Source organism: Corvus hawaiiensis, chromosome 9, assembly GCF_020740725.1.
Source record: "Corvus hawaiiensis isolate bCorHaw1 chromosome 9, bCorHaw1.pri.cur, whole genome shotgun sequence".
NCBI lineage: Eukaryota > Metazoa > Chordata > Aves > Passeriformes > Corvidae > Corvus > Corvus hawaiiensis.
The window spans coordinates 31573342-31599136 of record NC_063221.1 but is presented as its reverse complement, the minus strand read 5'-3'; the positions used below and the strand labels follow the sequence as shown (position 1 = coordinate 31599136).

Sequence of the window (25795 nt, the reverse complement as noted above, 5' to 3'; positions counted from 1 at the left end):
CTGAGGTTTCAGGAGAGGATCAGGAGAATAAAACCCTGAAATTACTGGATTTGGTGACTCCAAGCAGTGGTTGACCACTTCCAGAAATGTCATTTCCCAAATAATGACCAACAAGCTAAAAAAAGGCCTTAGAACTTCTATCAATACTGTCATTTACATTTAAGTTTACATCTCTCAAGGCTGTTGATAAAACCGTAGGAACTGGAGTGAATTTTCAGTCCTGTTCAGCCAGAGAAGCAAACTGAGGCAGAATCTTTTCAGTGCAGCCACTTCCCCACAGATCTATACTTATATACAGTTTATTTCACTAGAGATTTGAATTTTATACATAGTATAAAGGGGTATCCTGGTATCACACATATAGTTATTTTACTGTACTGTTTAAGAACCAATTTTTTACATAATACAGTATTAAGTACCATATTAATTAAAACAAGTGATTTTTTTTTTAAAAAAAACCCTACATCTAAATGGATGTTTATCATATGCACAGTGCAAGAACGGCTTGATACCATTGTAATCACAAAATGTGAATCTAAAATACAACACTGTGATTTAAAACTAATTGATAATTATGATGCCCTGCATTGTAGACATTGATTAATCTTTGTTTGAGTTATCAAGCAAGGTTAAAATTCCAGACAAACAGCAGCAGCTTCTCATTATGGTTTCAAGGTTTCTTCCACAGTAACCCAAGTTTTACAAAACACTGGTTTATCCCTACTTGTGGTCTAAGGAAACAGAAGAATGGCACAGATTCCATCTGGGATTATCTGGTCACTAATGCTAAAGAAATTCTTTATTACTTCCACACAGGAATCCTTTAAGGATGAGCGAAGAGATGAAGATGGAGAGGCTTCTGGGCAGAATTTTAGTAACAGAGTACAGGATTTCTCCTCTGCAAATAGGAACACAATACTGGAATAGAAATCAGGCTGTAATATTTACAGGAAACAAGGTGGAAAAGAAAGCAATCCTAATGTAAACACCGAGGCAGAGAGGGCTTCTTCATTTTCCCTTTGCAGAGTGGGGCACTGGATGAAGCTCAGCTCCTAAGGAACAGCTGTTTTCCCAGGAAGAACCACTTCCCAGCACAGAATGCACGTGGTACTCGTTGAGAATTGCTAACAGGTTTTCTCCCCTCCCTCCCCCCAAAGTTTCAAGTTCAATAAATAGTAGAAAAATAATCCTTTACTTAAAAATCTTGAGATGCATTGTCCCAGGTCCCGCACAGCATTGTGGGAGCAGGGAGCTTTCCACCTGCAGAGAAGCCAGCAGCCTTCCCCTGCTCTGGCTGGCACTTCTGGACTCTCCAGCTGCAGATTCCTGCTCTTCCAGTTAAGGAAACCAAATCATCTCTGGCTCTTTATGCTCTCTCCCTCCTCTTGGCTCAGCACAACAGGGCTCCAAACTCCAGCTGCTGGATAAACTCCCATCCCTGTTCCTGGAGGTCTAACGTGCCTTCTGCTCCATCTGTCTCCATGTTTTGGCAGGTCCATTCATCAAGCACGTTTCCAGGCCAGAGCCAACCTTACATCTGTAAAAATGCAAAGCTCTGATGCCTCAGTTTGGTGGGGAAGCCCGTGAGGTTGTCCCTGGGGAGCAGCATAGTCCCCGTTGCTCCAGAGTGGTGGCTGTGGTGTCCTCAGTGCCACAACCTGCAGGTGGTGGCCGTGATGTCCTCAGCACTCAGCATCCACAGTGTGCATGGTGACAGAGGCCTGCAGGTGACGGCTGTGCTGTCCTCAGTACCAGCAGTGCCCAGGTGGTGGCTGTGGTGTCCTCAGCACTCAGTGCCACAGCCTGCAGGTGGTGGCTGTGCTGTCCTCAGTGCCAGCAGCCTGCAGGTGGTGGCTGTGCTGTCCTCAGCACTCAGTGCCACAGCCTGCAGGTGGTGGCTGTGCTGTCCTCAGTGCCAGCAGCCTGCAGGTGGTGGCTGTGGTGTCCTCAGCACTCAGCATCCACGGTGTGCACGGTGACAGCAGCCTGCAGGTGGTGGCTGTGGTGCAGGGTGGGGTGGTGCAGCCGGTAGTGGTGGAACTTGTGGCTCAGCAGCGCGGCCGTCTGCGGCGGCGTGTCCAGCTCCAGGTCCTCGTCGTGGGTGCCCACGTCCACGCCGGCCGAGAGCGGGTCGTTATTGCATGGGGGGTTCTCGCTGTCCTCCTGAGGGCTCATGGTGCTGTAGCCTGGGGAATAAACAGCAGCAGTGAGGCTGGATGCTCGGAATTCCCAGGGCTGGCTGGGCACCCTTCATGGAATCACACATAGGGTGCTTCGAGAGAGTGTAGAACAATTTTCTTTAATTAACAGAGTAAAAACCCAACAAACTCATCCTCTCCTGGACATCCGTAACGGATCCTTTTCCCTGCCACCACCCCTGGGGACCTGTAGTTTGTGCCTCCCCAAGGAGTAACAACATCCACGTGTTCAACAGTTTGTAACAACGGAATTGCTGGCACTGATTTCAAACCAAAACATGAAGAATACCACCCCCAAAAAATCTGTTAAGATATAAACCTGGATTTTTAGACAGTAAATAGGTGGGATCCACTTCTGGTACCTCTATTCCTACCACCTACATCTTTCTGGGAAGGATTCCCAGTTATTGTATCTAGAAGCAGCAAAATTTCTTCACAATCATCATGCTGTATTTTATTTTTCAAAGGATGAGAGCACTTGTCACCTGTTTGCAAAACCCAAGCATGTGTATTTAATGCTGGTGAGCTTCCCACAGTTAACAAAATCCATGGGACGCACCTGGGAAGGGTTTCACACAGCAGCTCCATTTACCAGAGGGTACTGACACTTCCAGCTGAGCTCACACACATGGAGCAATTAGCTCAAGGCTCTCTTTTGGCTGAAATATCTGCTAGTGGAGTCTGAGGAGTTAAAATCCAGATCAGGAGTGATGAGACATCACGTTCCCTGGGATATCCTACAGAAATGGTGTCACTGGGAAGCCAGCTAGCAGCCCTTGCTTTCCAGCAAGGAATCCATCTCCTAACAGATCCCTTGGAGATGTTTTGTCCCTTGCCTTGGAAGCAGGTGCTCCGGTTCCTGGGACATTTGGATTTATCCAAACCAGCTGTTCCCACTCAGACCAGGCTGCAGGGCAAACAACTCCACCTCAGCATTCTAAATGCCAAACCAAATGAAATGTAAAAGGAAAAAGATCTTGCTTTAATTGGAAAATAAATCCTTCTCAAAAAACAAGGCCTAAAGGCTGAGGAAGCACTGGTGCTCCTGAGCATCTCGGTCAGGTTTTCAGCTGGAGACACCTAAAAGGAGGGTGGTAAAAATAGCAGCTGAGTCCCCAGAGCTGCCTCCCATTTCCCATGCTCTGAGTCATGGCTTGGAGCTGGCACGGAGGAATTGGGGAAGAAGCCTGGGCAGCCCTTTGAAGAAGATGGAATTACAGAAACTAAAAATAGCAGTGCACATTCCAGATGGAGGTAGACATCTCCCCTGCTAACCCAGGATGACTAAAAGATGGGAAGGATTTGCTGGGACTGCAAGAAAAGGAGCAGAGGGAGCATTAATCTGGCAAATCTGCCTCAGCACAGGTAATCTCACCCCAAATCCAGGGTAATTCCTCCTAGAGCAAGATTGTCTAGGAGACATCTGTTCATCCACATTCCAAGGGTTTGGCCTTTGTGTTTCCTGTCCCAATTCCATTAGTGCAACCAGTGCCTTAGTGCTGGGCCAGGTCTGCTGTAAGGTCCCCGGCCTTGCAGAGCTAACAGCTTGCAGACTGCCTTGTCTAGCCCTCCTCCTCTTCATTTCCTAATAAATTAAGCCTCCTCATGAGTCAACAGCATTACACCCTTCTAGCAGCTTTCCAGATTTAAGGAGATTTAGTCTCAGGGCAGGGGAGACACATCCCAACCCCCTGAGCCTAATGGTGACCAGCATTTGCTTAAAGGTGCTGGAAGATCACAGAATCCCACAATGGCTTGGGTTGGAAGGGACATTAAAGATGATTCCATTCCACTCCTGCCATAGGCAGGGACACCTCCCACTGTCCCAGGCTGCTCCCAGCCCCAGTGTCCAGCCTGGCCTGGGACACTGCCAGGGATCCAGGGGCAGCCCCAGCTGCTCTGGGCACCCTGTGCCAGGGCCTGCCCACCCTCACAGAGAATTTCTTTCTAATATTTAATCTATCCTACTCCCTTTCAGTGTGAAGCTATTCCCCTGTCACTCCAGTATTCTCTGGGGGAAGAACTTTTTCCTGGTCTCCAGCCCACCCCTCCCCAGCTGCAGCCATTCCCTGGATGCTGTCCCTGTCACAGGGAGCAGAGATCAGCGCTGCCCCTCGGGATGATGTTGAGGCCCCCAGCAAGGTCTCCCCTCAGAACAAACCAAGTCAGAACTATCCAACAGCAAAGCAAGAAGGGCCAAAGCTTTTTGTTTGGCTTTAGTTCTGGCCACCTTATCTACAAGGAGCCAGATTCCTGTAGGAAAACGAGTCCCCCAGTCCTCACAGGGACCGCAGGGCCCAGGACTCACCGTGGTCGCTCTCGGTGCCGGAGCGGCCCCAGTAGCGGCGCCGGCGCTCGGGGCTGTGCGCGTGCCGCTCGATCACCGCCGCGATGAACCGCGTGTTGCTGACTGCGAGACACAAAACCAACCTCAGAGCAGCGCCTCACTGACCCCACGGCAGCAGGAGCAGCCTCCTGCAGCTCAGCCAACACCTCTGCTTCAAAGGGCACTGCCCAGCCACAGAGGAGGAGCAGAGCTGTGCCAGTGCCGAGGATCCCACGGCAGCACTGCAAGCTGACTCCGAAGGGAACAAAAAGGGACATGGGGAAGCAGTAGATGCAAGCCATGAAGCTCAGCTATGCTTTTTCTCCATCTCTCAGTGCTGATACAGCTTGAAATCTTGAGTATTGTATTAGTGAGGCCCCAGGGACCTGGTCTGACTCTGGAGCTCCCCTGGAGTCTGGGTGCACCAGCTCAACGTACAGCACACCAGGATCATGCAAAGTGCCATTTTTATTGTATGGCAAAGAACTAAAGGCATCCCAAATCCATGCAAAGAAGATTTACTGCCATGTTTGCTGACCATACTTGCCAGTCTTGGCTTCTGCTTTCCAAGGCTGAACAAGGGGAAGAGTTTTCCATACCCTGTGCTGTCCCAGTGGCCATTTTTAAGCTGATCAGAGCTATTTCTGGAAGTGCTCATGACAGGGGTTGTGAGGGACAAAACTCCTCCACATCTAATGGAGAATTATCTTTTAAAAGTGAAAAATATCATTTTTCAGCATGAGACTGAAGGTGCACTGGATGTTTGAACTAAAACATTGCTCTGTCATCTTCTACAGCTAATCAGCACAGGGCCTCCTCACATATTCAAATCTAGGGTATTAAAAACCAAATGGCTGATTTAATCTCAAGAGTTTTTCACAGCACAGTGGTTTGGTACTTACTGATTCCTCTGTCTTCATGGCTGTCATCGTCCCTCTCGTCCCGATCGTTTTCCAGGTTGGACATACGCACTGACATTTCTACGCAGCGTTACAAACAGAAAAACACAGCTGGTGAGAGAAGTTCTGCATCACCTTACTGCCAGCTGTCACCCCAGTAACAGAGTGGAAGCACTTTGTCTTACTGGTCTGAGCTAGGGCTGCTCTTCTTCCAACATGTTGGGGGCTGGGATACCAGGAAAATGCCTCATCCCACCTCTCCCTGAAAGGGACTCACTTTAAAGTTCTGAAGGAACTGATTTAAAACAGAGCTGGGGGATGATCAAATACAGAGGTAATTAGCTCTGATCACACTTAAATTCACAGAATTAATTAATTGGGGTTGGAGAGGGCCTTAAAGCCCATCTTGTTCCACCCTTGCCATGGGCAGGGACACCTTGCACTATCCCAGGTTGCTCCAACCTGGCCTGGAACACTTCCAGGGAGGTGTTCTCACCTCTGGATCTTTATCTTTCTACCAGTATCCCTTCTCCCAGCACAGTTTTGCCTCTCAGGCTTCAGTGGTTTCATCCCTCTGTGCACAGACATTCCATGAACATCACACGGACCAGAACCAGGAAACACAAGTGAAAAAAGCCACATCCCAAACCCAAAGGGGGTGAAAAGTGTGTCACTCCCAGCAGCTGCACAAAATAAACACATGATGGATCTGCTGGGCCGAGCTGCAGAAAGCTGGGATTAGTGGCTGAGCTCTGGCAAAGCTTAGTTTATCTCCCTCTGGGTCTGGGCAGGCTCCCTGGGCAGCAGCAGCTCTGGCTGTACCCAGGAGAGGGCAGCAAGACACAGCCCCTGCGCCAGGCCCGGCTCCCCACAGCTCCAAACCGGAATAAAACCGGGGAAGCGCTGCCACAAAACCGAGGGGAGAGCTTTGGGATTGCTTTTTCTTTGGGTTTTGTTGGGTTTTTTCATCCCCACCCTGTTGTTCAGCCCCTGAGCTGAGCTCACCCTGCGCGGCCAGCGGGGACATGTGCTGGTGGCTGCGGCGGTGGATCTGGTGCCGGTACGCGTACACGGCCAGCACCAGCACCATGATGCAGCCCATGATGCCTCCAGCCACGGGGCCCACCGGGGCACTCTTGATCATGTTCAGGGTGATCACTTCATCTCCTAAGGCAAAAGGGATAAAGCAGAGGGAGAACAACACCGTAAATGCTCTGCAGGAAGGGTTAAATCAACATGGAACATGGAGAGGCTCTGCAAGGATTTCTGGATGCTATACTGTGCTCACTGGGAATAGGAGAAGGAATTCAGAGAGGGTGCGTCTTAAAAGACAGGAATGTGGAGTTACACTCAGCTCCACATCAGGGTTTTCCAACAGGTAACGTTCACCACCTCCTTCCTGCCTGGCGCACTCCTTACGCTGATTTAGCACCAGGCTAAGAGGTAAACATTATGTGCAGAACCTCCTGCATGTTCAGGAACACAAGCAGCCAAAGCAGCACCTGCTCAGAAAGGCTGAGTTACCTATTGCTCCCAAGTCATCCACATAGGGACTCTTGGCTCCCACGATGCCACCAAAACATTCCTTCTGAGGGGCACAGTAGGACTTGTCCAGGTGGGTCTTCCCATCGCTGTCCACCATGCACCACTCGCAGTCCAGCACTCCGAAGCAATCCCTGCACAGGAGGATCCAAAGAAGACACGGTTACTTTCCAGTTCAACAGCTCTCCTTTGCAAAGCTCAGTCTGCTTTAGAACCATGAGACAGAGTGAGGCCAAAATCATCTGTAAACCCTCAAGTACATGAGTTTAGCCAGAAAAAATTCCATGGAAGTGCTCAAGTACCACAAGGGAAATTATACAGGGAAGCTGCATTTCCAGCATCCATTTTCCAACTCTGTCTGTTTTGGTTTTTTCCTGAATCACTGAGCCTGAGCAAAGGGAGAATCCTACTTGTAACTCCTCCAACAAGGCATTTCCCAGTGTGGTGAAGTCTGGCTGCAGTTCCAGCCTTTCTCTGCAGCTTTTGGAAGACGGAAGAAAGGATTTGGGAAGTCTGGTCAGAATGGAGACTGCTCATTACGAGCAAAAATGAGCCCTCCATGCCAGGAGCAGAACCTCATTCTGGCATTATACTTTTTTCCCCCTAATTTTTTTCCTTTAAAACACGTAAGAAAGAACTATTTCCATTGGATTATTTCCACAAGAGTGTATTCTGAGGGCTGGGGAAGGCCACCTTACCCACTCTCTGTCCTCTGGTTGCACTGGGTGTTGATGCACTGTGGGAGTGCATCCTGCAGGCTGGGATCGATGGCCGTGAAAGTCATCGGCTCCTGATGCACCTCACAGCTCGGATTCCTGCATCGCAGCAAAGAGTAAAGCCGTGTGTTACACAAGCACCCAAAGCACAATCAATTACAATAATCTTCACCTATTGCACGTCATCTGTTTAATTGTACTAAAAATTCTGCCTATTGGATCCCCTGCAGCTCAGCAGGACAAACAGGGATTTATTTGTTCCTGCAGTGTCCTGCCTCTCACCTGCTCTCGGCGTTGGTCAGGTTCCCAGTGCATTCGTTCACCTCCAGTGGGCACTCACAGGGACACTCACACTCGTTCTGTTCCATCCTGCAGGCAGGAAACACAGGGAAAACCCTTCAGACACTACCATATTTTAACTGGAGCAGCAGTTGCCATGGAAAAGGCTGTCCGGAGACTCTGCTCCTTCCCTAGGAACAGGGAGTGCTCTGTCCTGCACCAGGACTGAGGGTGACATCATGACAGAGCCTCTGTTACCCATCCCTGGAATTCCAAAAGCAGGCAATCCCTCAGATCTAGATGTAAGGATCCTTCCTGGCAGTGCCACAAACACGTCAGGATGGTGTGGGCAAAACCTCCTGGATCCCCTCAATGAAAAATCACCAATCCATGGCAAACCATGGGAATTTATATGCCAGAAGAAAGGGGCTCACTCACAGGTAACTGCCCCTGAGACACTGAATCGCTCAGTGTCTTCCAGCATTATCCACCCAAACTCCCCTGGGTTAAACACTGACAACCCAGCCGACACCCCAAGCCCCTGCACCTCTCACAGGGAGCACAGGCAGAGCAACCCTTTGATTCTCCCTGATTTTGCGCTGAATTACCTCAAGAACTGATTTTGTTCTGATAAAGCCCAAACCAAGGAAGAGGGAGGGCGTATGCCAGCCCACCCCAGCCTGTCACCTGTGGCAGTTGAGGCACAGCCTGTCCACCATGCTGCAGGCACAGAAGGCCAGCGAGTCGCACGTCTCGTTGACGATTCCCACGAAGGCGTTGGTGCCCGGGATCCTCGTCAGCCTGTACTTGGAGCAGTGACTGCCGTGCACGAGGTTGGTCAGGTCACCCTGGGGAAAAACAAGGTGTCAGTGGTGTAAAGTGTTGTTTTAGGGAGCTGAAGACTCTTCCCCTTCCAAGGGATCCTACAGAGCTGTGGGGACAGCAATTCACAGGAGTGCTGCCCTCACAAAACTGAGGCTGATTAAGGGGTGGGTGAGTTTTGCTTCCAGGACACTTGTGGGTGAAAAGACTTTGCTGAAGACAGAAAGGAATAGGCTTAGCTTGTGAAAATGAGGACATGTGGCAGCAGAGGTGACATTTCACTCCTTCCCATCGCTCACTGACCCGTCCCCACTGTGCCAGCCCTCAGTGACCTCCACAGAGGCTCTGATGGGAGCCACTGCCACGGGCTGGAAACTTCCTGAGCCTTGAAAAAAGCCACCACAGCAATGCCCAGCTCCTGCAGACTCCTTCCTGATTCCTTTTTACAAGTTTCTGCTCCGTCCTACACAATTTCCTTCCCAGTATCACACTTCCCACTTGGCATTCCAAGTGTGAGGAAAATGTTTAAGCCAACCTGACATAAATCAATGTATTCTGATGTGACTTGCAAATATTTTTGAATTATTTCCCACCTTCTCCTCCTAGTAATAATTGAAAAGTAGTATTTCAAGAGCAGCTTCTCCCACAGAGTGTAACAGCTTTGGAATCATTCTGGAGGGACTTGGCCAGGATGGATCTGTGGCTCTGTGAGGGACGACAGCTCCTGGTTTAGACTCCTCACAAGAGGGAGCTCCCACAGGATCCATGGGGGGGCACAGAGTGTGCAGGACCCCAGAGATTTCAGTCTCACAAATGGGAATGCTCACCAGTAAATGGATTTATTGGGACACCTAAAGGTAAGTTATCAGAGGCCTCACAGGAGGACGTGACGCTGGTCAGAGCTGGAGCCAGAGGTCAGCCCAGATCCAAAGCAACACATCCCAACCATGGCTGGAAAATCCTCACCCAGCAACAGCAAACTGCCCTTCTTTCCCTGACGCTGGCTGGGACCCTGCAGACAGCTGCCATGCTTGGCCAGGGATCACAGCCATAACCCCTGGCTGTCAGGGGACTCTGTTTGTGCAGCCTGGTTTGTGTCTGGAGAGGGGATCGGAGGCCAATCCCCACGGAAGGCTGGCTCCCAGCCCCGGCTGCTGAGCCTGGCAGGGACTTGTGCTTCCACCAAAAGAAACCCAGCTCAACCAAAGTACATTCAAAAGCAGAATTGGATAGAAACACCCGCTCACCACTAAGCTGGTGTTGAATTTATAGAAGCGCTGCACGGTCCTGTCGCTGAAGCTGTTGCAGAGGTTTTTCTTGACGAAGTTTGGGTGGTTCAGGATGTCGTTTGCCACCAGAGGCTCCTAAGGGGGAAAGGCAGGAGTTGGTGCCTTTGGAATCGGCCACAAACAGCAGCTCAGGAATTAGAGATTATGGAAATAAGGCAAGGGAAAGCAGGCAGACCTTGTGTGTGATGTGCTGCTGCTCCACGGGCGCGTGGCCCTTGGGGTCGATGAGGGTTGGATGTGCCACCAGGTACCCCCTGTCCTCCATGATGAAGCACCTGCCCCCAAAAACACAGCAAGAGCCTCCTGTTAGACCTCCTTGGGCTTCAGGGGAACAGGGGGAAATAAAACACGGTCCTAAAGGGCTTTTAAAGGTTTCCATTTAACAGGGCCATGAAACAAATTCCCTGCAAAATGTCCTTAAAGAAGGTATCAGGTATTTCCATGAAGCTTTTCCAGCTGCTCCTGCTCCAGAGAGCCGGGGCCATCGAGGAGCTGAAAACAGAGCTGATTAAAACCAGAAAGGAAAAGCCATCAGTGCATTGTCTGATTGGGGAAGAGCCAGAAATGAACAGAGCCTAATGAACTTGGATAGCTTTAATCGTTTATTAATTTACTATGTGACTAATTAATTAGAGAGATTTCACACTCTCCTTTAATGCCCTCCCCCTTCAGAATTCGATTTTAGGGGGGGATAAATCACTCCAGTTGCACTCTCAGCCCTCCTAAGCTTTCCTCTCCCTTTTCAGCTCTCCCCATGTCGGATCTGTGTCCCCAGCCAGAATCCAGGGAGTTCAATCCATCCCATTTTCCCCCTCTCCCGTTTCCATGGCCACAGACGGCGGCACTGGGGAAGGCGCAGGAGCCCCGGCTCAGGGTGGCACCGACATCAGGGACTCGGCGGCCACAGAGGGGACACGGGGGAGGTTAAAACCCCACTTGATGTTCCCAAAAGCTCAGCAGGGTGGCAGCCACAGCCTGGGCACAGCAGGAATCCGGCTGGATCTGAGTGGGATTCCCATGGGATGTGTCACACAGCCACAGCAGCTCCGGAGGGAGCAGAGAGCAGGGAAAGCCTCTGTGCTCTGTAAGGGTACAAAGGAGGCAGGAAAACTTGGACTTGGGATTTTTTTGGGGGGGTTTTCCATTAGAAATACACATAGGGATGTGGTGTTTGCTCTTCTTTGTGACAGAAAATCCTTAAGACAGATACACTAAAAAAACCCCAGAACCTGCATTTATGCAAAGACTGGAAACATTGGATCCAATTTCTACATCGGAACGGTCCAACACTGAACAATATCCTCAAAACTCCTCATTTAGGGATTGCAGGAACAGAATAAAGCATCTGACCTTGCTGATTTTTAACCAGGAGGGAGCAATGCCATACCAGAAATCCTGATTTGTTTTTTTTTATACACCACAAAATAGATAGAAAAATACCCAAACCAGGAAAGAACTGGGAGGATGACAGAAAACCACTTCCCTTCCCAAATTTAAGGTTTAAAAACAAACAAGGAACCAAGAGCAATGCCCAAACCATGTTATCAAGTTACTCCAGATCCAAACCAGAATTTATCCCACCCCCACAGGACTTTCCAAGAAAGGAACAATTAAGATACCCAGGGGTCTGACTGAAATTGGATACTCCAGATGAAATCTGAATTCTTCTGCCCAGGCTGTGCTATGGATTTCTGAGAAAAACATCCCAAAAGTGTCTTTTAATAATTGGAGTTAAAATAACTGAGGCTCTGTATCATTCTTACATGCTCACAGGGACTAAACAGGTAAAATTAAAACAAACAGAAGAACTGGGAAGTGTGGTCATTTAATAAAGAGTGGTTGTTTTACCCAGAATTTCAAAGAAGTCTAAATACAACCAAAAAAATCAAATCAAATCTGTTCTCTTCTGCTTTTGTAATCCTGCAGATTGCTTATTTAGCTGATGGCAGTTTGATCTGGAATAACAATAACATCCACATAATCTTTATGAGAAGGACAAGCTCACTGGAAATCAGAGAACACGCACTGAAAGTAACAGAATCCTTGGATAAATGAAGCTGGGAACGACCTCTGGCTCATCTGGTTAAAGAAAATAAATAAATTATTTACTTTGTGCCTGGCAGGAGCAGCTTTACCTGATTTTGTTGCCCCCGTCTTGGTTACAAACTGGCAGCAGGTCCATGAGGACTTTGTAGAAATATCTGAGGGTGAAGTCGATGCCCATCACGGCCACGGAGTGTCCTGAGGACATCTGAGCACTGCAGAGAGGGGGCAAGGGAAAAGCTTTCAGGGCTGGAATAATAATAATAATTTCATATTTTAGTCTGCCTCTTCTACCATCAGCACAGGAGACAGCCCAGGAGTGGATCCCACCCTACACACACCCCCACCACCTACAGACATTTAATCCTGAGCGACAGAAATGAGGATTAAAAGTTCCCCACCCACCCAAACAAACAGAGGATGCAGCTCCTGCTTTTCCAGCATCCCAACCCCCCCCAGCTGGAAGGAGTTACCTGCACCCCTCCTCTGCTCAGCCCCCAGCAGGAGGAATGAATATGAAGGTGCCAGACTTTGAGCTAAATCCCTAAAACTCCAGAGTGTGGGAGAGATTATGAATGGCAGGCAGAAAATTAGAAGAAAAGAACATTTCTTAGGGTGGGTTATGAAAAGGACCCTGTGATGTGGTGTGCAGCAGCCTGAGGCTGCACTTTGTCCTTCCTCCATTCCTAACACCCCAGTTCTCCCAGTTTGATCCCAGTCTGCTCCCTGCAGCACTGAGAGGGCACAGCCAGAGCAGTCCCCTCTCAGCCCTGCAGGACCCACGAGGATCAGCTCGAGTCGCAGCATGTGGGATTTGCACCCCTGTGGACCTTACACCTCTGACTCACTGCTCTTCAAAATCCACTTTTCTACATAATTTTATCTCCAAAGACAGGAATAAAAATCTTCAGGACAAGAAGATGCTGCAAGGCACAGCTGGACTGTACAAACAGAGCTCTGGCCACCCCTTCTCCATGGAAACCCAGCTCTGTTTACTGGGCTGAGGTTTGTTTGCTTTGAAAGAGGTGCAGTGGAGACGTAGTCAAATCTCATTTGTAGACAGATAAATATAAATTCTAAAAACCTGCATTTAATTTACTGTTCACATTTCCTGGAGGAGGAATGGAAGGATGGCAGTGAAGCAGCACAGCCACATTTCATGTGTGACAAGGCATCAGGCTCTGAAGTTCTGCTCTGTCCTAACAGACATAAAGCCATTAGAAGACTGTAAATATTTTAGCTTCATTTTTTAAGCATTAAATCCTTCTGCTTTGCTGATGCCAACTGCATTAAACCACATCAGGCATAAATCTTCTCTTCCCAGCCTCCAAAAGAAGAAATAAGATACACATAAAATGGGAATGAGAGGTGTCAGCTCTGGCTACACTGATGTGGGTGTTTAAACCCTCCCAGCGGTCCCTAATGCCAGAATTCCTGTTAACTCCACGGATTCCTCCCCACCCCTCTGGATTTTGAGCTCAGGCCTCTTTGGGGATTATAACCACATGTGACTATGAGCTTCAGAGGTCATATTTACCCAGGAATCACACTCACATCTGCCAAACTTTGTTTAACTGTTCTTTAATCATGTTCTAATAACCCACAGGAGCTTTAAGTTCTTAGAGCTGAGTAAACCATCCCCTGCTAGATAAAAATCCCAATTCTGATTAATTGCACTTCTCTCCTTACACAAGTGCTCACTTCCCCTCAGTCAGTTCCCCTGTGAGCAGCACCACGCAGGGGCTGGGGCTGAAAACGCTCCTGCCAAAACACACAGGCAGAGCTCCTGTGCTGGGAAATCCCACACAAAGCAGGGCAATCTCTGGAAGAGTGGAGGAGCCATGTCCCGTTCCCTGCGGGCTTTGGGATCTCTGTTTCCCAGTACAACACTGGAAGTTACCTTTGTACTGGTGGGCTGTTGGGTAGGGAGCTTGGAGGAAACTCCATGTAAAAACCAGGACAGGTAACTGCTATTATGGGAATCTGGGAGAGCTTATGACAGCAAGGTTTGGTCCATGTTTTATAAACTGGGCTCCTTTAAACATCCTGCATCCCAAATCCTGGCCTCAGGCTGGGGCCTGGCCAGGAGGGAGCTGGAACAACAACAGTCTGGTCCTCCAGGAAAAAGTCATTTCATGGAATCATGGAATATCCTGAGCTGGAAGGGACCCACAGGGATCATCCAGTCCAACTCCTGGCCCTGCTGTTCCCAGCAATCCTGGAAGAACACTTGGAGATTCACAGGCTTTGCCTCACAACCTCCCTCCTCCTGGAAGCCCCTGTGCAGAAGTGCTGGATTCACCAGCCCAGGAGAGGAGCTCCCCAGTCTCTGGAGTGTGGCCTGGCCCCTCTGGCCTTGGATCAGCTTCCAATTCCCTTCCAAACACCTCCCTGCTCCTTACAACTCCACCAGTGCAGGTGTGGGGAACTTGAGGAAATTTGGAGCTTAGCAGCCCTGATGGAGAAGGATTTAACTTCCAGCAGAGAGGGAATATCCCAAAGTGCCTCAGGAAAGCAATCCCTCTCCTCCTCCCCTGGCCATCCCATCTCGTGTTCATCAGGAGCACACTCCCACCAACCAATCCTTTTTTTTAATATGCTGTTATTACCCCTGTACCAATTAAGGCACAGAGCTCACATAATCCTATAAAATGCATTTCTCCCAGTGTTTCAATGCCCCATTTCCACAAGGTCGGATGACATTTCACCTAAAGCACTTTAAAACCAGCTTTGGCTTTCAGTTCTTGAGCACACAGAGTCACCCAGCTTTGATCATTTAGAGTCTTCTTGCCTGCCCCAAAGCTCCAGACTCCCTCACCTGGAGGAATGGACAGTGTGGCTGATGGTCACCACGTATCCAGCCCCTCCCACATCCAGGTAGGGCCCAGTAAAGGTGATCAGGCCGGGATTAGCCACTGCATGCAGGTACCTAAGGGAAGCCAAAGGAAATGTTCATAATTAGTGCCAAATTCTGTAACTTTAAGACAGAATCCTTGACTTGCCCAAAACAACAAACACTGAATTCTGCACACTGTGAACAACAGGCCACCAAATTAATGGTTTTTAATAACAAACAAGTACCTAAACACGACCGGGACTCTGACCTAACCCAGACTGGCCCAATACATGGTCCCCCAGTACATCCAGCTGCGTGAAAAATGCTCTGTTTACTTCTGCAGAGAACACATTTAATGTAATTTCAGACATTTTCCCCCAGAACAACACAGGACTTGGTGCCAGCAGTGTCTCAAACTCAAGGCAAACCCTGGCAAAATGATTATACTGCAAACTGTGGAGAAAAGACAGAACTGAGGCAAGAAAATGGAGAAATATCAGTGATTATAAATTATAACCTCTCAAAACTTCCTTCAGCATAAAATGAGCCACAGTCATGTCAAATACCTTCCCACTGCCATAGAAAAGCTTATAAAGCTTTTGAAAACACTTTTCTGTAAGAAAAAGTGATCACTTTGCTTCTCCCTACCCAGAGCAACAGCCCCTGAGCAACTTAACCCACTCCTGCTTTATTCCCAGGGTTTTATTTGCACATTCTTCCCATAACACTACAAATTTCAGGGAAAACATGGGTCAGGAGAACTGCCAGGAGCACTGCAGAGCCAGAGCGTTGGGATGTGTGCTTTTCCCAGTGTCCCAGCACCTGGGCTGGCTCCTTCCCACAGATCCCACCCTTTGGAACACACTCAGAGCCTGCTCAGGTCTCAGGCTCCCATCTGGAATGTCCCCAGCTCTATGCCCAAATCAGATGCTGTTGCATCATTAATCCCTCCTTGAAAGCAGTGAGAAAAGCCACTGTAAACAAACAAAAAGGCTCCAATATTAACAACCAAAAAGGGCCCGAGGAGCTCAAACACTCCCGAATTAGCTAATCCCTGAAGGGGATGCTCATTTTCTGAATATTTATGTTCCCATCTGCCATAGCTGGGCTATGAAACACCAACTACCCCAGCAACTAAAAAGGCCTGAAATTAGAACCAATGAATGAAATTAGAAATTAGAACCAATAAATGAAATTAGAAATTAGAACCAATAAATGAAATTAGAAATTAGAACCAATAAACGTTTGAGCTGGCTGCATTTAAGCTCTGAGCCTTCTCCCCACGACGAAAATGTTTTTAACTAAATTAAAAAATAAAAAAACCCTCAGGCTACGAAATCAACTCTAAATATTTTCCTTCTTGCCCTCGGAGATGATTCAAAGCTTTGCTGAAGGGACCCTCAAACCTCACCATTGTCTCCTGGTGGGATCAAATGCTTTGTCCATGAGGGAGCCGGGGTAGATGCGGAGCACCCCATTGGGGGTTGCTATGTAACGCCTGACAATGTAACTGTTGAGGCCACTGATTTCCATCTGGGTCATCCATTCATCCGTGCCGTGACTGGTTGCCATTACTTCATTCCTGACAGAGAACTGCAAAACAAAGGCAGAGCTGGCAGGGTTCCTGCAGCACTTGCATGGCAAGATGATAAAAGCTTCCCCGAGAGCCATCGGGGATCATCTCGACTCAATTACTTGGTTCAAGGCTTCTCACACCAGACATTCCAAGCAGATTATTGGAATGAAATATTGGTGGTGTTATCTCTGCGGCTTTTAGTTTGTTGGTTTTTTTCTTTAACTTGGAGTAAATATAAATAATGTGCTGCTTGCACAGAAAATAGAGATTTCTATTTTATATGCCTAAAAACACAAAGGTATTTCTGCTAAGAATTTACTGTGGCTTTAACTTCTCTAGTGTTTGTTTCAACAGCTGCTTATAAAGTTCTGCCCCCCTCCTCTCTCCACTCTTTAGATCAGATGTTGGGAAGGAATTCCTGGCTGGGAGGGTGAGGTTGCCCAGAGCAGCTGGGGCTGCCCCTGGATGTCTGGAAGTGTCCAAGGCCAGGTTGGAGCAGCTTGGGACAATGGAAGGTGTCCCAGCCATTTGTCAATGGTTTGTGGTGTGAGCCTTATCTCCACAAGCAATAATTATTCATTATATGGATGATGTGCTCATTGCAGCGTCCACACAACAAGAGCTACAAGAAGCTCGTGACGGTGTGATTACAGAAGTCCAAAAAGCCAGATTGGAAAGCTCCACTTCAAAAATTCAAGAAAATTCACCATGGAGATATTTAGGATGGAGACTTACAGAGCAAGCAATAAGACCACAGAAGATGCAGGTCAGAACTCAAGTTAAAAATCTGCGAGATCTACAGCAGCTTTTGGGAGAGATCAACTGGATCAGACCAATCTTGGGAATCACAAATTATGAACTTGCACTACTTTTTAATCTCTTGAGGGGAGACTGTAATATCAATTCACCTAGAATCCTCTCCCCTGAAGCTCAAGCTCTTGGAAAGATTACTGAAGCTCTTCAAGAGAGACAAGCACATCGTTTTATACTGAGCCAACCGTTTTTCCTTGCAGTGTTAGGAGAGAATATGCAACTGTGTGGTCTCATATGTCAATGGCACTCGTCACAGTGAGATCCTTTATTAATATTAGGGTGGATTTTTCTGCCCTACAGATCCCCTAAAACAATTTTCACTACTTTAGAAATGACAGCTCAAATTATAATCAGAGCTAGAGCGAGGTTACTCACAATGGCAGGCAAGGATTTCACAACAATCTATCTGCCTTTGAAAAAGAAATATTTCTACTGGGCAATGCAAAAACCAGATGATTTGCAGGTTGCATTGTCAGCTTATTCAAGCATTTGCTCAATTCATTTTCCAAGCCACAAACTGCTGCAAGCAAAAGTAAGCTTTAGAGAAAAACCCATGGTAAGTGAAGTGCCATTAGACACAATAACGTCATTTACTGATGGCTCAGGGAAAACACACAGGTCATGGCAGGGGTGCCACTGCACGGGCTTTAAGGTCCTTCCAACCCAAACCAGTGTGTGACTGTGAGGAGGAGTGGGACAGGAGGATGTCCCAGAGTGTCCTGGGGTGCTGAGGGCCCACCTTGAGGCCGGGGTTGGCGATGAGCCGGGTGTTGTCACTCAGGTAGGCCGTGTAGTGCTCCACCATCCGCTTGGTCTCGGGCTGGCTCAGGTGCTCGTAGGGAGAGGAGAAGCTGCCTGCAGACAGCATCACCGTGGGGCTCTCTGCAAACACCAAGACACCAGGAATTTCAGGATCATGAACTGCACGTGTTGCACAGGGAGGACATTTGCACCACGGGAAGGTCCTTGACGTGGTGTCCGTGTGGCAGGAACGGCTCTGCTGCTCTCCCCTCTCCCCCACACCTCAGCACACAAAACTCCTGCAGGACACTCTGGACTGAGAGGGAGGGCAGGAAACATCCATTTTTCCACCCAACCTGGAGCACTTCCCAGCACAGTTTCTCCCTAACCTCAGGCTGCACATGAACTCCCCTTCTCGCTTCCAAACACAGAAGTCAGCCCACCTGCTCTGATCTCTGTGTGCCATTTGGTACTTGATGCCCTTGTTCCCAAAGTCTGAATCATTTCTGAATTACTACTTTTTGTGAGATAACAGAAGCTGTTTTCCCTTAAGAAAAGATTATGGGCTAAAGAAGAAATTAAGTATCCCTGTTTAGGTTGGATATCCCAGAGGAAAATGAAAATGAGCATTTTCAGTTCCAGAGAATGAACATCTGGAAAATTCCAAGTGCAGAATAATAAATAATCCCAATAAAAGTGCAGCTGCCTGATTTTCAGAACAAACTAGAAAGTGAACTTTCATCATGCAAAATCTGCAAAACCAGACAGCTTTTTCTTTTTAAAAAGAGAAATGATTTTGATGATGTAGGGCTGAGGGTTGAGAAGATCTCTGAGGATGTGACCCATGGAACCTGAATTCCCTGTGTGGAATGGTGCCCAGAGGAAAAACTGCAGTGCAGCATGTGAAGTGTTCTGCTTTTAGTCACATTCCTCTAAAACACATCCCCACACATGTGCTGCAGTCCCCACTTCCAAACTTCCACTCCAGGCCTTCATCTGCTTCCCAGGCCAAATATTCTGATTTTGCTTTGGTGAAGTTTTTCCACTTGACAGCTCAGCACTGCATTTTTGGGATATTTTCCATTTATATCTTTCTGGATATAAGATAACCAAGATTAGGCACCACATTAAAGAAAGAAAAAACCCTGAGTTTTAAGCAACTGGCAAAGCAATTTCCATAGGTTTGTCAGGTCCCTCCTCCAGTTTGATCTCACTGGGTTAAATTGCAGGGCCACGAAGAGCTGAGAAAAATCTCACAACTGTGCCACTGATGCACCTTGAGAGCTTCAAACCCTGCTAAAACCAGAAGTATTTAGTTCAGAACTTCCTGTAACACAGATTTTAGGGACCTCCCACCATTATACCTAAATAGGACAGCTTGCAGGGTAGGATGTTTATGTAAAACCCCTCTGTTCTTGGGATACTCCTGGCTTTTAAGTTCTCCATCCTTCCCAGACACTGGAACTGCCATGGAGACTCTCCCTTTTTCCCATCAATGTTTGGAATTAGTCAGAAGAGCAGAACCACTTCAGCTTATCAAAACCTGAGAATTTTTAAGCAGGTGAGGAGGGTCTGGAAACCATCAGAGCACTGCAGTTCTCGTTCTCCCCCACAGGCTTAGCTTCTGACTCTGATGGTATTCAATGCTTCTGGCAGGGAAAAACTTCCATAAATCCAAAGCAAAAGAGCAGCAGAGTCCTGCACACCTGGCTGGGACTTCATCCTACTCTGTTACTGGTCAGGGAGGTGCTTTGCAGCCAGAAGAGGACTTGGTTTAAGCTTGGTGAGACACCTCTGCTCCTCTCACTGCACTGCCAGGGACCCCGCTGGACCCACAGTGCATTCATCCCCTACTCACTCTGTGAGCAGCCCCACTCATCCGTCCTGCAAGAAGTCAATCTGCTGGTAACAGAGTTATGGATTCAATCCCTGCATGAACCCTTCACTCAAGAGCTGGGTTTGATGATCCCTGTGGGATCCAGCCCAGACTCTGCTGTGATTCCGTGGAAGTGCTCAGCACTGAGCAGGTCACTGTGACCATGAAGAGCTGGGAGAAGGGAAGAGCTGATTAGAAAATCAGCCTTGGAAGTAAAAGCTTCTCAAGGGAAGAGCATTGCCCATGTTTTTACTTTGTGCTGCCACACTCTACAGAAACACACCAGCTGTGACTGTGCCAGGGGAGGCTCAGGGTGGACATCAGCAGGAATTTCCCCATGGAAAGGGTGCTCAGGCCTTGGGGCTGTGCAGGGAGGTTTGGAGTGCCCATCCCTGGAGGTGCCCAAGCAATTCCTGGCCGTGCCACTCAGTGCTCTGGGCTGAGGACAAGGTGGGGATTGGGCACAGCTTGGACTCGATCCTGGAGGTTTTTTCCAAGCTGGATGCCCCTGTGTCTCTGAGGTGGCCAGGACAGGCTGGCAGGGCCCTTACCCAGGGTGGCCAACTGCTTGAAGTGCAGGCAGGCATTGGGCTGGCCCAGCAGGTCCAGCCGGTGGTAGAGCAGCTTACTGCTGGGCACCGTGTTCAGGTTCTTCAGCTGCTTCACAGGAACTTCTGGCTGGATCACCACCACACACAGGATGAAGGATGTGTCCTGCACCTGCAGAGCACCAGCCAGTCACCAAACAGAACCAGAATGTGCAGGATGTACAGAATTTCTGTGTATCGGAGCCACTGAGCTGTACAAAAACCACTTTTCCATACTTAACACAGAAAATAAAAATATTGTGATCTTTTTTCCCTGAAAACCAAGTGAGACTTTCATTTTATTGCTCAGTCAGCAATAATTTCTAACACTGTTAGGAATTCTCACACTGTTCCATGGGGATTTTTTGTCATTAACAGAGGAGAGGCTGCAGGTTCCCGTGGCTGGACACACACTGGTGTTCCCTTTATGGAGAGTACAAACAAATTGACTCCCAAATACCAGATTTTATTATTTCCACTCTTAATTGGGTGCTGCATGTGCCACATGTTTTACTGGTTTTGGGTATTTTAAGGACTCTAAATTACAGCAGCCCAGAAAACCCTGGAGTGTCCCAGCTGCTCTGCAAAGGGAGTTTGATATTAAATGCAGCATTACAATATTAGAAAATCAGCTCCAGACACCTTCCTGTGTGAAAACAATGACAGATTTAATCTCTTAAAACTGCTCAGCTTAATCCTTTAGGTTAGATTTAACTTAATACTGTGAAATGATCCACAGGTACCTTCTTGAGTTTGTTGGCACAAAGTGACCCATCATTACTGGCATCAGTGGATTCATCTGGATTATGTTTAACCTTAGATTCCACCTTAATCCCTGGATTGAGATTAGTGCTCAGATACTTCCAAACTGAAGGAAGGAGAGTAGCAGAGCCATGAGCTCCCTCTGTGCCATCCCACACTTGTTTTCCTTACCATTTTCCAGGCATAGCTGACATTGTAGGCTTCTTTCCCAATCTCCCTCAGCTTGTTGACGTGCCAGGACAGCGAGGAGTTCACAGGAACTGTGATGATCTGGCTGCCCAAGGGAATGCTGCAGTGGCAGATAAAACATCCAGCACTTTATTCAACCCTGGGCAAAACTGTTAGGATTTAAGCAAAATCTTTCTGCTGTGCATTTGTGTAATTATCATAAGAATTGCAGGAATTAACTGTTATTTGTGCTTGGGGAAGGAAAGTGTGTGTATGCTGAAAATGTACTTGTGTACCCCCACATTTTGAGCTTAGGAATTCTCAGATTAGGCACAGGATAAAGGAAAACCATGACCAAACAGTGGGAAATCTTCCTGACAGGGAAGACAGAGATTAGAAGGAATATTCCCCAGATCAGCTGGGAAACATTACGTAACAGATGAAGAAAGTTGGAGGAAAAACCAAACCAGGGGAAAAAAATTCATCCAAGTACCCAGATATTGTAGGAAAAGGAATTTTACCTTATATCCTCTTAAAATTCCTCTAGAAATACTTCCAGTGCTGCACATTTGGGAGCTGCATCCCAATCCTTACCTGAGGATGTTCTGGCGCACCAGCTCAAATTTGGGAATGTTCTCGTAGTGGATGATGTCTGTGTGGAGAGGAGGCTCAGACAGCAGGTAGGGCCTGGTCAGGGAGGGGTGCATCAGAGTGTATCCTAAAAACCAAACACACAGCCCCAAATGTGGAATGCATTAAAACACTGAGCCCAAGACGGGTATTTGTAGGGGAAAAAAGAATATACAGTCATTGTATATAATTTTGGCAAAGATGGCAGTGACCAAACAATCTTGTCACCAAAGGGTTGCAAATGAAAACCAGCTTGAAAAAATAAGCAATAAAACAAGCTGGATCAGAGGAAAAGAGCTGGGGACACACATTTACACCAGTTTTCCCTCTTTCCTAGAAAACCTTGGATGTCACAGATGTAGGAAATCCCCACAGCAAGTTTCCAAATCAGAACTCCAGGACAGAAGTTTCAAGTCATGAATCCACCTAAAATCTCCAGCAACTCTCAGGCAAAGCTAACCAACAACATGCAACTAAACTTGTAATAAATATTATCATTCAGCACTTGGAGACTGCTCAGAGACATGAGAATTCAAAACTGGTGGTTCATGAGCTCAGTGGGACTAGAGGAGATTATTTGATAACATTACCTTTATTATCAATGAGGAAGGTGTAGGATCCCAAGGAGTCCTGGTAATAGGTGACATCTTCCAGGATATAGGCAAGATTGACATCTACTCCAACAATTCCCAGCAGGAGGTTCCCAAAGTAGCAGGGTTTACTGACAGTCATGATCAGGCCTTGGAAGGAGACAACCACCATAAAACCATCAGCAATATTATCTGGTTCATTATTTTTAGAGGAAACAGAGCCTTTTGAAACGTTACACAGTTAAATTTTATATATATTCCATGCTGGAATATGGCCAGGGAGGCTCAGCAGGGTTTCTGTCGGGTCTGGCTGTTGTCAGCCACTCTCCCTAAATAGTTAATTTGTGTTTCTGACAGTGACCTAAAGTATATTACTCAATTTATTAGAACACACACCACAACTGATGGTTGGGGGGCTGTCAGTGATTCCTTATAGGTAAGAAATAAATTTGTACAGGAAGCCAGCAGAGTATTTTGTTCCTTTAACAGAATTTAAGGCAGCTTAAAAAATAGGATGGAAGAGGAAGGAAGTGACTTTGTCCTTGTAAAGCAACAGTTGAGATGAATTATTGCTCATCTAATTGCATAACAACAATATTAAACCTCCTCTGCTTAACTAAATCCCAGTATTGCCCCTGTGCTGGGAATCACAGCCATAATTACCCAACAGTTTGGGATGCATCTCATGCCTGAGGTGAGAACTCTGCAACACCTTCTTACTCCTATTTTCTCCACTGTTTGCAAACTCAGCAGCTCTTCCCTCAACCCAATATAAAATCCATTTGCATGTACAAGCCTTTAAGTACACTCTGAAATCTGTGCAAGACAAACTTCTCTTGCACCACTCCCAACCCTTTGGTTGCTCACGTTTTCCATGGTGCTTGGATATAGCTTTGGGAGAGAGCAACAACAGAGCTTAATCACCGAGGGAGGGAATGCAGGAAGGAGCAAAAGCTCTTATTCAGATTTGCTCAGAACAGCCTTAAACTTGCTTGGGGTCTCAGAACAGTCTGGGTGTGCTGCAGCCACGGAGGGCTGAGGGTGGCCAGCTTGGGACAATAATTTATTATCTCTCCTTGTGCCATTTGCAAGGCTGGTTCCATCCTGCTCTGACACAGGGCTGCCATGGATGGCACTCCAACCTGTTTCCCTCCAGTACCAAGAACTTCTCCCCTCAGATTAAGTGATGAGTGCTGTGTACGTACTCGTACACAGGAACAAATGTCACCCTGAGAATCCAAACTAAATGTGTCGACTCCTTGTCTTGCTCCCACTTTTTTCACAACCAGACCTTGTGCAGATGAAAATGCTACAGGCAAAAAGGCTTGGAAACACACCTAAACCCCAAATCTTGTAGGATTCCAGTGTATCTGGGGATATGTAAGCACAGAGACCCTGCTCTCTGATGCTTTTACACCTGAACCCAAGGTCAGCACTCACCATCCCCCATCTCATCCGAGAAGGGCAGGCTGAACACGGCCTCATCAATCATCCTGTTGGGCAGGTTTGTGTAGAACCTGCCCACGGTGGTCTCCAGGTTGCTCAGCTGGTTCAGGACCATCATGCTGCCCTTGGTGACAGGGAGCGCGCTCCGGTCGGGCACCCCGTACTTGGCCGAGTTCTGCTCGGCCAGGTCCCGCAGGAAGGCCAGTTCCTTCAGCCCTGTCACCCCCTCTGCCACACAGCAGGGGCACAAAACACAAGCAAACAGGTCAAACAAGCTTCATTTCCATCCAGGCTTCTGCATCCCTCTCCCAAGGATTGGAAATAAAAGCAGAATGATCCATACTCTGTACTGCAGGGCTGAAAATTCTATATTCTTATTGAAGTGATAAAGTGCTTCAAGATTGGTTTGAGGAAAATTAATTACCTAACACAAAATTTAATGAGGTTGCCTCTCTCTGTTGCACAGTGCAGAAATCTGCCATGCTGTTCACATCCCCACTTTAAACAAGGGCCTTGGAACAAAGATTTGTGTGCCCCATAAATCCACAGGACAGCTCTTTGTTCTCCACCGGTGGCTCACCCACAGGCAGGACCAGGAGCGAATCCTCTGCCCTGGGAGATAACAGGCTTTGTTCCCCAGCTTCAACATTCCAGTTCCACACTTTGCACAAGTCCCAGGCTCAACTCCTGCCAACAAATCAAAGCCTTTTGCACGCCCCAGTCTCAAACGAGTGTTTAAATTTACAACCAAATCATCCCTTAGGTTAAGCATTCATTTCCTTGCCTGTTTTCAGTAATACAACAAACTGCTCTTGTGCTGAAAATGCTTTTTTGGAAAATGGGTGGGTGATCTTCGTGTTTAACTTCACTGTCAGTTGGTTCCCAGGTTACCAAAGCATTTCAGATTAGGTTTGATCTCCCATTCACCCTCCCTGGCTGATGAAATCACACTTGCTCCCAGTTTGCTGCCCCAGGAAGTCCCCAGGAAGGTTTGCAGTTGCAATAATTACCAAATTTAACTCAGTCTGGACAATCCAGGCCACAACACTTTATATCCCTGCAGCTGCACTGGGCTACACAAAGATATAGTGGCACACTTATAAATACCAGTTTATAAACACAGTCATAAAGGTAGCAACATCTGGATGCAGCTTCTGGATTAAATGTGCCAAAATCCATTAACAAACTGCTTCCAGCAAAGCCTGGAATTATTCTTGAATGAGCTTAATTAACGAGTTGTGCTGTGTCAAGAAGGGGAATTTCATGGCCTGGAAATGACAGGTGTCTCTCACCGTTCATGAGGGCATAAGTGAGGATCATCACTGAGTTATTGAGGAAGCTGTTCTCTTCGTTGATGACACGCAGAGTGACTTTTTTATCATCTTCAGAGGAATCTTTTGATGTGATCCCAGCCGAGAGATAAATGATGACCATATCAGTATCTAAAACAGAATCACACACACAGCACAAAGTGCATCAGATTTTTAACTTGGGCGAGCCTTGTGCTGAGAGCCCTGAAATCTGCTCACAGCAGCTTCATCCAGGGATCCACAGGCACCTCCAAGGGATGAACACACTCTGCAGCCTCATGGGTTACAGCCTTTGGTATTCAAGTTTCACTCTTGGCACTTATCAAACTTCTGCTTGGTTCAGTGC

General features: G+C 47.6%; 1 protein-coding gene across 2 annotated transcripts in view; it reads right to left on the bottom strand.

Moving 5' to 3' along the window:
* Positions 1-283: 283 nt before the first annotated feature.
* The window catches only part of CACHD1 (cache domain containing 1), a 90390-nt gene continuing 64878 nt past the window's right edge, over positions 284-25795 (bottom strand). Inside the window, exons 8-28 of one of the 2 annotated variants that reach the window (XM_048312284.1) lie at positions 25432-25581; positions 24134-24367; positions 22694-22843; positions 22068-22191; positions 21477-21594; positions 20508-20676; positions 18079-18221; positions 16362-16543; positions 14933-15043; positions 12207-12329; positions 10247-10346; positions 10030-10146; positions 8648-8808; positions 7964-8050; positions 7664-7780; positions 6948-7099; positions 6429-6590; positions 5427-5504; positions 4507-4608; positions 1947-2186; positions 284-1864 (exon numbers count right to left, since the gene is read on the bottom strand). In XM_048312284.1, coding sequence (XP_048168241.1) covers positions 1948-2186; positions 4507-4608; positions 5427-5504; positions 6429-6590; positions 6948-7099; positions 7664-7780; positions 7964-8050; positions 8648-8808; positions 10030-10146; positions 10247-10346; positions 12207-12329; positions 14933-15043; positions 16362-16543; positions 18079-18221; positions 20508-20676; positions 21477-21594; positions 22068-22191; positions 22694-22843; positions 24134-24367; positions 25432-25581 — 2819 coding nt within the window. In that variant the 3' untranslated portion in view covers positions 284-1864; position 1947. Of the gene's footprint in view, positions 2187-4506; positions 4609-5426; positions 5505-6428; positions 6591-6947; positions 7100-7663; positions 7781-7963; positions 8051-8647; positions 8809-10029; positions 10147-10246; positions 10347-12206; positions 12330-14932; positions 15044-16361; positions 16544-18078; positions 18222-20507; positions 20677-21476; positions 21595-22067; positions 22192-22693; positions 22844-24133; positions 24368-25431; positions 25582-25795 lie in introns of both variants that reach the window. The other variant, XM_048312285.1, reaches the window with a different exon arrangement.